At 39.4% G+C, this 15,279-nt stretch overlaps 1 protein-coding gene across 14 annotated transcripts in view; it reads right to left on the reverse strand.

The window, feature by feature from the left end:
• plekha7b (pleckstrin homology domain containing, family A member 7b) overlaps positions 1-15,279 on the reverse strand; it is a 91,846-nt gene that overhangs the window by 20,952 nt on the left and 55,615 nt on the right. For 6 of the 14 annotated variants that reach the window (XM_058630306.1, XM_058630313.1, XM_058630316.1 and 3 more), the window contains 12 exons: positions 15,084-15,167; positions 14,090-14,224; positions 13,275-13,343; positions 12,056-12,127; positions 10,886-10,966; positions 10,644-10,793; positions 10,013-10,114; positions 8,370-8,481; positions 8,022-8,218; positions 7,093-7,284; positions 6,896-7,013; positions 6,134-6,225 (listed from right to left, as the gene is read on the reverse strand). In XM_058630306.1, coding sequence (XP_058486289.1) covers positions 6,134-6,225; positions 6,896-7,013; positions 7,093-7,284; positions 8,022-8,218; positions 8,370-8,481; positions 10,013-10,114; positions 10,644-10,793; positions 10,886-10,966; positions 12,056-12,127; positions 13,275-13,343; positions 14,090-14,224; positions 15,084-15,167 — 1,404 coding nt within the window. The remainder of the gene's footprint in view (positions 1-6,133; positions 6,226-6,895; positions 7,014-7,092; positions 7,285-8,021; positions 8,219-8,369; positions 8,482-10,012; positions 10,115-10,643; positions 10,794-10,885; positions 10,967-12,055; positions 12,128-13,274; positions 13,344-14,089; positions 14,225-15,083; positions 15,168-15,279) is intronic. The other 8 variants (XM_058630307.1, XM_058630308.1, XM_058630309.1 and 5 more) reach the window with 8 other exon arrangements.

Genomic DNA, 15,279 nt, shown 5'->3' on the forward strand with positions numbered 1-15,279 from the left:
GATTTTGGACGACATACTATACTATGACGTTTTTGACCAATTTAAGACGACATACTATACTATGATATTTTTGACCGATTTTGGACGACATACTATACTATGACGTTTTTGACCGATTTTGGACGATATACTATACTATGACATTTTTGACCCATTTTGGACGACATACTATACTATGACGTTTTTGACCAATTTTGGACGACATGCTATACTATGACGTTTTGGACTGATTTTGGACCACATGCTATACTATGATGTTTTGGACTGATTTTGGACAACATACTATACTATGACTTTTTTTGACTGATTTTGGACGACATACTATACTATGACTTTTTTCACCGTTTTTGGACGACATACTATACTATGACGTTTTTGACCAATTTTGAACGACATACTATACTATGACTTTTTTTGACTGATTTTGGACGACATACTATACTATGACTTTTTTGACTGATTTTGAACGACATACTATACTATGACCTTTTTGACCAATTTTGGACGACATACTATACTATGACCTTTTTGACCAATTTTGGACGACATACTATACTATGACGTTTTTGATCGATTTTGGACGACATACTATACTATGACGCTTTGGACTGATTTTGGAACACATACTATACTATGACGTTTTTGACCGATTTTGGACGACATACTATACTATGACGTTTTGGTGTCATTTAGGACAACTTGATAAAGGATGGCTCCACAAGGTTGGTGTAGTGGTTAGCACTCCTGCCTTCAACTAAGAAGAGCAGAGTTCAAATCCTGGTTGGGCCAAGTGCCCTCTGCAACGCTGAGATGTATTGCCGTAATTTTGGACGACATACTATACTATGACGTTTTTGACCGATTTTGGACGACATACTATACTATGACATTTTTGACCGATTTTGGACGACATACTATACTATGACTTTTTTGACTGTTTTCGGACGACATACTATACTATGAAGTTTTTGACCGATTTTGGACGACATACTATACTATGACGTTATGGACCGATTTTGGACGACATACTATACTATGACGTTTTTGACCAATTTAAGACGACATACTATACTATGATATTTTTGACCGATTTTGGACGACATACTATACTATGACGTTTTTGACCGATTTTGGACGATATACTATACTATGACATTTTTGACCGATTTTGGACGACATACTATACTATGACGTTTTTGACCCATTTTGGACGACATACTATACTATGACGTTTTGGACTGATTTTGGACCACATACTATACTATGATGTTTTGGACTGATTTTGGACGACATACTATACTATGACTTTTTTGACCGATTTTGGACGACATACTATACTATGACGTTTTTGACCGATTTTGGACGACATACTATACTATGACGTTTTTGACCAATTTTGGACGACATACTATACTATGACGTTTTTGACCGATTTTGGACGACATACTATACTATGACGTTTTTGACCGATTTTGGACGACATACTATACTATGACGTTTTTGACCGATTTTGAACGACATACTATACTATGACGTTTTTGACCAATTTTGGACAACATACTATACTATGACGTTTTTGACCGATTTTGGACGACATACTATACTATGACGTTTTTGACCAATTTTGGACAACATACTATACTATGACGTTATGGACCGATTTTGGACGACATACTATACTATGACGTTTTTGACCAATTTAAGACGACATACTATACTATGATATTTTTGACCGATTTTGGACGACATACTATACTATGACGTTTTTGACCGATTTTGGACGATATACTATACTATGACATTTTTGACCGATTTTGGACGACATACTATACTATGACGTTTTTGACCCATTTTGGACGACATACTATACTATGACGTTTTGGACTGATTTTGGACCACATACTATACTATGATGTTTTGGACTGATTTTGGACGACATACTATACTATGACTTTTTTGACCGATTTTGGACGACATACTATACTATGACGTTTTTCACCGTTTTTGGACGACATACTATACTATGACATTTTTGACCAATTTTGGAAGACATACTATACTATGACGTTTTTGACCGATTTTGGACGACATACTATACTATGACGTTTTTGACCAATTTTGGACGACATACTATACTATGACTTTTTTGACTGATTTTGGAACACATACTATACTATGACGTTTTTGACCGATTTTGGACAACATACTATACTATGACGTTTTGGTGTCATTTAGGACAACTTGATAAAGGATGGTTCCACAAGGTTGGTGTAGTGGTTAGCACTCCTGCCTTCAACTAAGAAGAGCAGAGTTCAAATCCTGGTTGGGCCAAGTGCCCTCTGCAACGCTGAGATGTATTGCCATAATTTTGGACGACATACTATACTATGACGTTTTTGACCGATTTTGGACGACATACTATACTATGACATTTTTGACAGATTTTGGACGACATACTATACTATGACTTTTTTGACTGTTTTCGGACGACATACTATACTATGACGTTTTTGACCAATTTAAGACGACATACTATACTATGATATTTTTGACCGATTTTGGACGACATACTATACTATGACATTTTTGACCGATTTTGGACGACATACTATACTATGACGTTTTTGACCAATTTTGGACGACATACTATACTATGACGTTTTTGACCGATTTTGGACGACATACTATACTATGACGTTTTTGACCGATTTTGGACGACATACTATACTATGACGTTTTTGACCGATTTTGAACGACATACTATACTATGACGTTTTTGACCAATTTTGGACAACATACTATACTATGACGTTTTTGACCGATTTTGGACGACATACTATACTATGACGTTTTTGACCAATTTTGGACAACATACTATACTATGACGTTTTTGACCGTTTTTGGACGACATACTATACTATGACGTTTTTGATCGATTTTGGACGACATACTATACTATGACGTTTTTGACCCATTTTGGACGACATACTATACTATGACGTTTTTGACCAATTTTGGACGACATGCTATACTATGACGTTTTGGACTGATTTTGGACCACATACTATACTATGATGTTTTGGACTGATTTTGGACAACATACTATACTATGACTTTTTTTGACTGATTTTGGACGACATACTATACTATGACTTTTTTCACCGTTTTTGGACGACATACTATACTATGACGTTTTTGACCAATTTTGAACGACATACTATACTATGACTTTTTTTGACTGATTTTGGACGACATACTATACTATGACTTTTTTGACTGATTTTGAACGACATACTATACTATGACGTTTTTGACCAATTTTGGACGACATACTATACTATGACCTTTTTGACCAATTTTGGACGACATACTATACTATGACGTTTTTGATCGATTTTGGACGACATACTATACTATGACGCTTTGGACTGATTTTGGAACACATACTATACTATGACGTTTTTGACCGATTTTGGACGACATACTATACTATGACGTTTTGGTGTCATTTAGGACAACTTGATAAAGGATGGCTCCACAAGGTTGGTGTAGTGGTTAGCACTCCTGCCTTCAACTAAGAAGAGCAGAGTTCAAATCCTGGTTGGGCCAAGTGCCCTCTGCAACGCTGAGATGTATTGCCGTAATTTTGGACGACATACTATACTATGACGTTTTTGGACGACATACTATACTATGACATTCTTGACCGATTTTGGACGACATACTATACTATGACTTTTTTGACTGTTTTCGGACGACATACTATACTATGAAGTTTTTGACCGATTTTGGACGACATACTATACTATGACGTTATGGACCGATTTTGGACGACATACTATACTATGACGTTTTTGACCAATTTAAGACGACATACTATACTATGATATTTTTGACCGATTTTGGACGACATACTATACTATGACGTTTTTGACCGATTTTGGACGACATACTATACTATGACGTTTTTGACCGATTTTGGACGACATACTATACTATGACGTTTTTGACTGATTTTGAACGACATACTATACTATGACGTTTTTGACCAATTTTGGACAACATACTATACTATGACGTTTTTGACCGATTTTGGACGACATACTATACTATGACGTTTTTGACCAATTTTGGACAACATACTATACTATGACGTTTTTGACCGTTTTTGGACGACATACTATACTATGACGTTTTTGATCGATTTTGGACGACATACTATACTATGACGTTTTTGATCGATTTTGGACGACATACTATACTATGACGTTTTTGACCCATTTTGGACGACATACTATACTATGACGTTTTTGACCAATTTTGGACGACATGCTATACTATGACGTTTTGGACTGATTTTGGACCACATACTATACTATGATGTTTTGGACTGATTTTGGACGACATACTATACTATGACTTTTTTTGACTGATTTTGGACGACATACTATACTATGACTTTTTTCACCGTTTTTGGACGACATACTATACTATGACGTTTTTGACCAATTTTGAACGACATACTATACTATGACTTTTTTTGACTGATTTTGGACGACATACTATACTATGACTTTTTTGACTGATTTTGAACGACATACTATACTATGACGTTTTTGACCAATTTTGGACGACATACTATACTATGACCTTTTTGACCAATTTTGGACGACATACTATACTATGACGTTTTTGATCGATTTTGGACGACATACTATACTATGACGCTTTGGACTGATTTTGGAACACATACTATACTATGACGTTTTTGACCGATTTTGGACGACATACTATACTATGACGTTTTGGTGTCATTTAGGACAACTTGATAAAGGATGGCTCCACAAGGTTGGTGTAGTGGTTAGCACTCCTGCCTTCAACTAAGAAGAGCAGAGTTCAAATCCTGGTTGGGCCAAGTGCCCTCTGCAACGCTGAGATGTATTGCCGTAATTTTGGACGACATACTATACTATGACGTTTTTGACCGATTTTGGACGACATACTATACTATGACATTTTTGACCGATTTTGGACGACATACTATACTATGAAGTTTTTGACCGATTTTGGACGACATACTATACTATGACGTTATGGACCGATTTTGGACGACATACTATACTATGACGTTTTTGACCAATTTAAGACGACATACTATACTATGATATTTTTGACCGATTTTGGACGACATACTATACTATGACGTTTTTGACCGATTTTGGACGACATACTATACTATGACTTTTTTGACTGATTTTGAACGACATACTATACTATGACGTTTTTGACCAATTTTGGACGACATACTATACTATGACGTTTTTGACCGATTTTGGACGACATACTATACTATGACGTTTTTGACCAATTTTGGACGACATACTATACTATGACGTTTTTGACCGTTTTTGGACGACATACTATACTATGACGTTTTTGATCGATTTTGGACGACATACTATACTATGACGTTTTTGACCAATTTTGGACGACATACTATACTATGACGTTTTTGACCCATTTTGGACGACATCCTATACTATGACGTTTTGGACCGATTTTGGACGACATACTATACTATGACGTTTGTGACCAATTTTGGACGATATACTATACGATGACAAAAAAGTCACAGTTTAGTACGTCGTCCAAAATGAGACAAAAAATTAACAGTTTAGTACGTCGACCAGAATGAGACAAACAAGTCACAGTTTAGTACTTCTTCCAAAATGAGACAAACAAGTCACAGTTTAGTACGTCATCCAAAATGATACAAACAAGTCACAGTTTAGTACGTCGTCCAAAATGAGACAAAAAAGTCACAGTTTAGTATGTCGTCCAAAATGAGACAAAAAAGTCACGGTTTAGTAAGACGTCCAAAATGAGACAAAACAGTTTCTAGGGAGTTCTCACTAGAATGCCTTGCAGCAGCAGGCACTGAAAACATTCACACCTCTGGTTCATTTAGAGTCTCCAATTAACCTAAGCTCAATCTGCAGGTGTTTAGACCGTGTGAGAGTCAGAGTACCTGAAGAAAACCCACACACACAGGGAAGAGAATATGCAAACTCCACACAGAAAAGAGGCTTATGTTCACTCTACTATTTGATTATTCTTATTTAATTCGTCTCACCTTCATGCCGGCAGCTGAGACTGCTCTTCTGAGGGTCACATATGAGGAGATGCTTGAGGACTGATTTAGTCTGAGGGAGGAGCCAGCTACTCCTGAGGCAAAGCCAATATTAGGACAGTGTTCTCAACACGGCAATATCAACTTGGTAATAACACGTATGACAAAAATATCTGCATATGGTGGAGTGCAATTTAGGGCTGCACGATATCAGGAAATCATGCGATGGCGATATCACTTGCGATAAATTAGGAGTTACAAATAATAATCAAATTATAGATATAAGAAAAGCAGACAAAAATAAACTAGATTTTTTGGAGCTCTTTTTATCACCAAGGTTTATAGAGGAAGTTGTTGAAGCCAAAGCCAGTGGCTCTTATTTTGAAGGCAAAGACTTAAACCAGTGTTCTTTTAAATATGTTGTACTGTTAAAAATTTTAATTTAACATGCACAACTACAGTGTTTTTTTTCCTCAATAATAATTCCTGTGCGTGCAGTGATAATATTTGCTCGTGAGCATGTTTTACCGCTCTCACGACTTTTGGCATAAATCTGACGCCATAAAAAGAAGAAAAAAATGACGGAGAAACACTAAAAACACACACTGACCTCAGATAAAACTTGGGGAGCGTACCATGGTTGACTAGATGTGAGGGAAACATTTATCGCGGACGTTGATTACGCGACGACTGATTTACGATATATTGCGCAGCCCTTGTGGAACTTATGTAAAAATGCTTGTGGGAAAGCGATGGACCACATACCTCTGCTCGGTAGCGTCTGGTAACCGCCGTCGTGTCCAGACGCTATGACCGTGATGTGGCTGGCTCCGTCTCCAGCCCCCATGAGCTCAGGGTCGCTCAGGAACGGCCTGAGTTCCACCTGAGGAACACAGACACAGATTAGAAGCTGATAACAACGTCGACTTTTCAAACAGCACACAGAGATGAACTCTACGTACCTTACTGTCTCCGTTAGTGTATTGGCCGATCTCTCTGTCTCTCTTGCGCTCGTCCGACTGTCGCTTGAGGCCGCGCACTGAAGTGTGTCTGATGACCGTCGTCTCCCGGGGCAACGGGGGCACAGCAGGGGGATGTTCATCGGGACTGTAGAGCTGAGGTAGAGGAGGTCGGGGAGGCACATCTTCCTCACACTGCACACAGAGAACAACTGCTGAGGCAAATGTCTGGTGTTGTGTACATATTATATTGATATTGACAATTTCCGTGTGATGTTTTTGACCACTGGGAGTGCTATAGAGCTGTTTTTTCCCCCCCAAATAGAAAACAGATGTACGTTTTATTTTACATGTTCCATTCTGATACCAAAAGCACAAAATAAAATATATTATTTTTCTTTCCCCACCTTTGTAGGTAGTTTGTGCTACTTTAAAAATGCCTCTTCACCTTTTGTTACTTTTGCCGGGATCTCCAAACTTTTATCTTTTGTTCACGTTGTGGCTGAAATGATGAGTTTACTAAATAAATACAAATTATTAATTGGGTATTTTTGTGGCGTCCTTTTATGCTCGGTCTCCTACTCGAGCCATGCTTATGTTCTCTAAGTAACAGTTGTATTTAAAAATGTACTTTTTGATTTATTAATTTCAACTATGCATGCAGTAAAATATGTTTTAGTTTAAAGTGGAGAAAAAAAATGTAATAGAAGCATTAAGATGTTCACTGTCTGGGTCTAAAGGAAACAGAAAAATGTTTATAATGACAAATATTTCCTTCCTTTGATTAATGAAAAAGTATAAATGGAAATCCAAAAGAATATAACTTTTTTAACATATAAATCATGACAAACCAACATAAGCCGCTTATTACTGTAAAGCCTTTAGTTCGCAGGAACCAGCTGAAGTAGCTTCCGTGGACGGGCGTCACTCACCCATTTAAACCCACTGGTGATGGTGGCAGAGTGGTGGAACAGCTGCTGACTGGGGCTGGAGCACAGGGTGGGGGTGTGGCTACTCGGGCTGAGGTGGGGGCTGTGCTGCTGCTGGGACAGTCTCATCTCCATGGCAGACGAGCTCCCAGACACAGAAGGCACTGATGATGCCGACACTGAAGGCACAAATTTCCTCTCTGGGGAATTGAACGTACAGGAACATGTGCTTACTTTCCCCCCATGGGTAATATTCACTACATTTGTATAGGATTTAAGAGCTTAATGATAAGAGAGAGTGGCATGATCGCACAGTAAATACAAACAGGTTTAACACCGCTCTCGTCTTACCTGGGTTGGTAACAGAGGAGATAGTGACTTTGTAGTTGGCTTTGCTGGAGCTGAGACCCGCGATAACATCCTCGATCCTCCACAGCTCCTTCCTGAGCTGCACTTTCTCTTGCTGCTCACAGAGAAACGCAGAAACGTGCATGTAGACAAGAGTTCAAAATGCCGGCGTTGTGCTTGTTTTGTGAAAGCAGATCTGCACTGTTGATGTTCAAGTGTTCAAATCAGGACTTTCAAACAGGGGTGCAGGAGTTACATTAACTCGCTCTCGCTGAGGTTTTCTTGTGCGTTGGAGGACACTGGTATACAGTAAATCACAGGCGTGCGTGGCGCGTTCAGGGCCGACTTTGCCGTGTTAGTGGGGGATGCGGCACTTCCAACACCACTTTTGACCTTGTTCTTATGTGTGTTTTGTGTAGAAGAAAACTTGGTGTCTGATTAAAGCAGTCGCATCTGCAGAAATCGAATTTGAATTGAACTCCCAAATGTGGTTTAACCCTTAGAACATATATATATATATATATATATATATATATACCAACTATATAAACACACCTATTTAAAATTCACTTGGCTCGTTTTTATGAACAAAAACAAAAGAAAAACAAAACGGTCTTTTTTGTGACTTCTGTTACTAAAAATTTGATATAAAATTAATCATAACTAAACAACACATAAGAAGACAAAAAAAGGCACTTTTTATGACTTGACCCACAGCAATTTACCAAGGGTTACTTAGGGATAAATCAGATTTCAGAAAAACATTTCATTTTTTTGCTATCCAGATTTAAAATTGAAAATCTAGATAAAATCAAAAGAAATCAGATTTTTTATCTTTTAAGACAACATGCATAAATTTATGCAATGCCACTCTTATTTCAATCCACAGTTGCATTAACCCTTATATGGACATCCTGGGGGTGTGGTTTATAGGTCACATAATAATTATGTCTTATGTGTTGTTGAGTGAAAGTTAAAGATTAATTTTATATCACATTTTTAGCAGCGATATAAAGTTGCAATAACTGTGCAGAAGCCACAAAATTAGACTGTTTTTCTTTCCTTTTTGTTCAAAAAAACGAACAAATTCAATCCGATGTCAAACATTTTGAGTACTTTTTGCTCAGGTGTGTTTATGTAGTTGGTAAAAAATGATTTTTTTTTCATCAGAAAGGATAGAAGACACTCTATACTGCACATTCTTATAGCCTCTGTATGTAACATAGTAACGCTGAAAAAGCAGCTGAATGGCTATGTGTTCTAAAGCTTAATAGAGCGACAAGATCTTGCATTTGATGATGAGGTTGGACCGTTGTGTTCAAAACATCCTAAAGATTGTCATCTTTACTCTGTGGTGAGACACCCACGTGTGAAACTTATGACATCAGCTCTTTGTTGAACCTGCTCCTTTCTATTATCATTATTTATTATTATATTTAGGTAGTTAGATGATGTCATTTGTATATGTATGTATGAGTATGTGCCTTTTCTTTGGGCACACAGAGAGAGGTTTTTAATTCAAAGTGAAATTCTCCTCGTGTGAACAGGTATCAAACAAACAGAATTCTTTGCTTTCACACACACACACACACACACACTGTGACTGGTTGCTTGTGTTTGTCAGCCGAGATCACTGAGCCACAGACCTGAGACAGATCACTGCGGTTCATGTGTCCCTGCAGGGCCGACTTCAGCCAGTCCACGTCTCCCTCCAGCCGGCTGTACTCGTTCCACGCGTTCTCCATCTCCTGCGGAACAAAGCGGGACACGCGCCGCCGCGCTCTCGTGAGATGAGAAACGCGCTTCCAGAGAAGTGTACCCATATCACGCTAATTTAAATGTTTCACAGCTCCGCCCCCCCTCACGCAAAGTGTCACACTTGACACATGAGGTGAAGCTGTGTGTTTCAGTCCTCTGCATTATTTCAAAGACAGCCAGAATGAATGAATGAAAATGACGATGAGCCAAAACTAGGTATTTGCTATAATTAAATCAGGTGGTTTCTTCGCTGCGGTCTCAAACGCATCTCTCGGCCTCACCGAGGGCCTCAGGTTCATCCCCGAACAATCATTTTGAGACTGTCACAGTCAAGATGAAACTCTGTGCCTGTTGCAGTGACCAGCAAAACAGGAACAACTAAAAATAGAAGCGAGGAGGTGGCACAGATGGCATTTTGAGTCATCTGAATCAACTTTTCTAACCTTCTGAAACGGAAATGAACTGAGATCATATTTAAACTCCAACAATGAAGTCAAATAATCTTCTGTCTCATCTCACCGTGGACACTTGGGAGATCTCAGCCCTGATGTGCACCACATCCTCTTGTAGTAGTTTCTGCTGATAGGCGATCTTCTCAGCATGAGCCGGGTGGTCTCTGTACTGCTCCATCTGCTGGTGGGAAACATCCAGCACAGACTCTAACTTGTCCTGGGAAGGGACATAAAAAAAAAAAAACACAATGTGTACTCCACACTCACACAACAACACAGAGTTAATACTAAAATCCATAAAACAAAAACCTTGTCTTCCTTCAAAGTGCGTATCTTGGCCTCTAACTCCTGGAGAATCTTGTCTTGTTCACACAGTCGACTTAATTTCACCTAAAGAGCAAAAAAACACATTAAAACAACAAGAAAAGATGCAATAAAAACAACATAAAGCTCTTTTTCTAATGACTTATTGTATGCTACTTATAATATCAAAGAGAGGCGATACAAAAAATAAACAGATAAATCAACAGAAATCAACATCTGTTTCATTCAGTCTCATTTTGACAACACAGATGAATTGATTGTCTGGCGTCTGTAAATGTGTCAATAAGGCGAATAAATCTGTCTCTAAATCCCAGACGGACTCTTTTCATCGCTGCAGTGAGAGAATATCAAATAGACTCCATACTGTCTGGATCTGGCGGTACACATTTTGAGTAATCATAATCATAAAATCCATATTTTCAAATTCACTTTGGGTGAAAAAACATCTTAATTGAGAGTGACAGATTTGTTTTCCCAGAAATGGGTTATGTGTTTATGAAAACAGCAACAAGAGTGCCGACTTCACAGTCTCTCGCACACAGTGTAGTTCTCTCCCTTTTTCTTTCTCAGATCTATTTATCATTCTGTCCAATTAATAATTAAGCTGTTTTTTATTTTGCTGCCGTATATTGTTGTTTTTAATTGCATGAAATATTCATGCCGCCGACAAAATTACTGGCGATTTCTTATAAATTGTTAAAGCGGAAAACAATGCTAATGACGAAACGGCAGGACGTCGGTCTTATTTACCTTCTGTTTAGCGGGAAACAAAGAGCAGGATTCGCGCAAATCAAACTGAAAAATTTAGCAGCTCAACATCTTAAACTCCCATTACATGTATTTTTCCCTTTAAATTGCAGGGAGGAAAATAAAAGCTGTGGTCGATACTTTCAGGCCCTCACTGTGCAGCGAGGATGGATGTCCCCACAGTGTTGCAAATGTACATAAGTACCCTTCCCTTCGCCGCCTCTGTTTACCACAACTTAAAAAAACACGCGCACACACAGCGAAGTCGAGCTGAAGTCAGCTGCTTCTCTGTAGTGGATTACAAGAAGTCCAAAAAAGGAGATCTTAAAGGAAAAAAAAAAAAGACATGGATAAACAGTTCCTATGTGACTGCTTCTTCAAATCCTGACACCATAATGATTAACTTACATCAGCATCACTTTCTGCTATTTTCACAGGCCTGGAAGCTCTTTCTTTTTTTAAACTCTCTCGTCCAGTAACCTGAAAATTCCCAACAGATGCCCACACATCAAAAATGTTTATCGTCAGTCATCAAACGACATGGTTTAAACGTTCATGACCTCGTGCTTGGATTTTCAGCATGACAGATCGGACGGATGGAAAACAGACACAAAAAAAAAGAAGCATGATTTGCTGGTTTCTGTACCGTTGTTTGTACTGAGGGAACCATCAAATCTAAAAACTGCTCTTTTTTGGAAGCTAAATTTTATAATTTTAACATCCAGGACATTTTTTTCTGTAATTATTTTTATATTCTTGGTATTAAATATGATTATTTAATGTCGTTAACTGTTAAACTGTAGTTACATTGAGTTTTAATGACAGCGTGGTAAGAGAGTGTATGCTGGAAACAGCTGTGACCGTGTGATATACACAATATTTCTATATTTACGTTGCATAAGTTTCTGTAAAACTCCATTGGTGTAAAAATAGAGTTGTTTTCTTAAAGAGCACTAGTATTTTTATTAAATTTTTTCTCACAAGCAAAAACAAAAGCAAAGTGAAGATATATGAAAGTAACGCATTCAGAAATGCTAAACAGCATGCAAGGAAACAACTTCCTTTTCCATCATCGCACAATCCTGCACAGGGATGCAGCACATTCCATTTGACGAGCAGAGGAAGGGTCTGATTCCCTTTGTGTGTCCGAACGCTGCAGCGGCACCCCCCAAAACACTCAAGAGACACAATGAAATGATCATCTGATCAATACTTTGTGGATTTGGAAACAGGAAACGGTGGAAATGTGACCTTCGTCCATTCCACAACGAAACCAAATTCAGCCACGTGTTCCTCAAAACTTGGATTCCCACTGGAAAACGTCGCGATAAACTGATCATAAGAATGTGAATTTAGAGGCCAAATCTTTTGTCCGTATTATCTCAGTCACGCGTCTTTTTGTTGGATTCATTGAACACGAAAGTGTCTCGTTGTACAGTCAAACTGACAGTGCTAAAACAAGATGTTCATTCCATTGTAAGGGGACAGGAGACGGCAGAAGAGAACAGAGACACAGGGTGGCAGGTGTTGGAGGCGGCAGCAGGAAGAAGAAAAAAAAAAAGACAGCACTACAGTCCAAAGACAGGGAGATGAAGCAGAAGATGAAAAGGACAAAAGTGGCATTTACTCTGTTGGGGCCCACCTTCAGATCTAGATACTCCAGGTCCTTCTTCAGTTGTACGTAAGTATCATCAGCCTTTAAATGAGCAGTGGAGAGATAAATCATTTGAAATGAAGCTGCAAAGGATAATGGGTAACCAGATGACTCTTAAGGCCTTTATTAGCCGTTCAGCTGTTTATTGCTGAACTTTAATTAACTTGGATCTCAATTACAGTTTGCTCCCACCTCTGTATTTTTATCTACAGCGAGCGAAAAAACCAAACTGTAATTACATAATAGTGGATTGTGATGTCTCGTGTTTGACCTCATACAACATGCAACACAGGTTTTGTGCATGACATGTGGTGAGACCGAGTGTTTACGCTCCTCCACGAGTGCAGAGAATGGCCAGAGAACGGTTGGATGTTAGGAACTGGGTGGAGCAGCTTCAGGCGCTTAAGAGAAACCGTGGCCCGATGGCTGCTACAGATTGATAACACCACAAGCAAAACTATTCATCAGATTACACTGAGAGGCAGATGCACATGTAGAAGTTCTCGAATGCAGGCATGGTTGCCAAGCAACATGCTTCAAATGCAGCACATTACTTAGAATAAACAGAGTGGCACGAGGCTTTGACAGCGACGGAACACGGTGGATTAAGACACGAATGTAAAGCTAAATAATCTGGACAGATGATGCAGCCCATGCCAAGATGACGGAACAAGAGTCTTTAGTTCATGACAGGGAAGTAAATGTATGGGAGTGGGAAGCTTGATGAGCACCATAATGCACTGGCGGGGGGGGGGGGGGGGGTTAAGGAAGTACGAGGGGCCCCTGACCTGCATGCTGGGACCCAGAAGGCCGTTGTGCTGGTGGTGCTGGAGGTGAGCGAACGCATAGCTGGGGCTATGCACACCAGCCATCTTGGCCTGATGCCTCCGGAGCTGAATGAGGAGCAGAGTCAGCTCCTCTGGCTGGAGCCAAGCCCCCCCCCCGGTGTTAAAAGGCCAGTGAAAGCACAGAGAACATGTTTGAGAACCATCTGGGCAGTAACAGAGGCTGAGCTACAGCAGCGCACGAGATCGGCCACCGGTTAATGTTAAAAAACTAGAGCTGATGTAAGGGACAGTCAGAAGACAGAGATCAGCATGGATATAATACGTAATATGTAATATGTATGTATATATAATACTCCCCCTATTCTAGTAATACAAAGCTACATGCAAATCACTGAAGTATTCCTTTAACATCTGTCCTTAGCATTGAGGTTGGACATCGTCCTGCAGGTTCTACTTGACACCAACAAGGAAATTGTTAAAAAAAGTTAATGTTCTCAATCACTAGTTTCAGGTCTTCTTCAATAGGACATGGTGTGAATTTCGTAAATGATGTCCCAGATAATCTGAGGCACATGAGTGGACACCAGTGTGATTGACAGCTGGTATTGTCCTATAGGGTGATTTTAGTGACCTCAGAGTCTACGGGTGACGTCATGACCGCTTGGTCCTCAGCACTTGCTGCGACCAATGCGGCCGACGCCGAACAAGACTGGAGTGTTGCTTCACTTCTTGACCTCGTCAAGAAGTGATGGTCTATGGGTAAATATGGTCTATGAGTAAAATACTCATAGACTTCACTGTCGGAGCCCAGGAACCTCACAGCTGTCGTGAGCCAAGAGAGCAACAACCACAACTAAATCAACGTACTGGTCTGATTAGTGTAAATAACACAACTGCAGGAGGTTTTTTTTTGTGATGGGGTCTAAGGATACAGTCAGGAAGGACCTGGATGTGACTGCGAGTGATTCAGTGCGCGTCGCAGAGCCGATCATACCGTTTTCCCATGTAAGCTCGGAGCGCTGACAGTGTGCGTGATGTAGCCCATGGGCGGCATGGATCTTCTCTCCAACTGTGACGTCTGTGGACAAAGAAAATCCATCGACTCGTTATTACAGATCTCATACAGAACTGTCTCACTGGCTAAGTCCAGTACTCGACCACTCCATCACACCAAACCAAAGGGAAACCAT

Source organism: Solea solea, chromosome 5, assembly GCF_958295425.1.
Source record: "Solea solea chromosome 5, fSolSol10.1, whole genome shotgun sequence".
Classification (NCBI taxonomy): Eukaryota; Metazoa; Chordata; class Actinopteri; order Pleuronectiformes; family Soleidae; genus Solea; species Solea solea.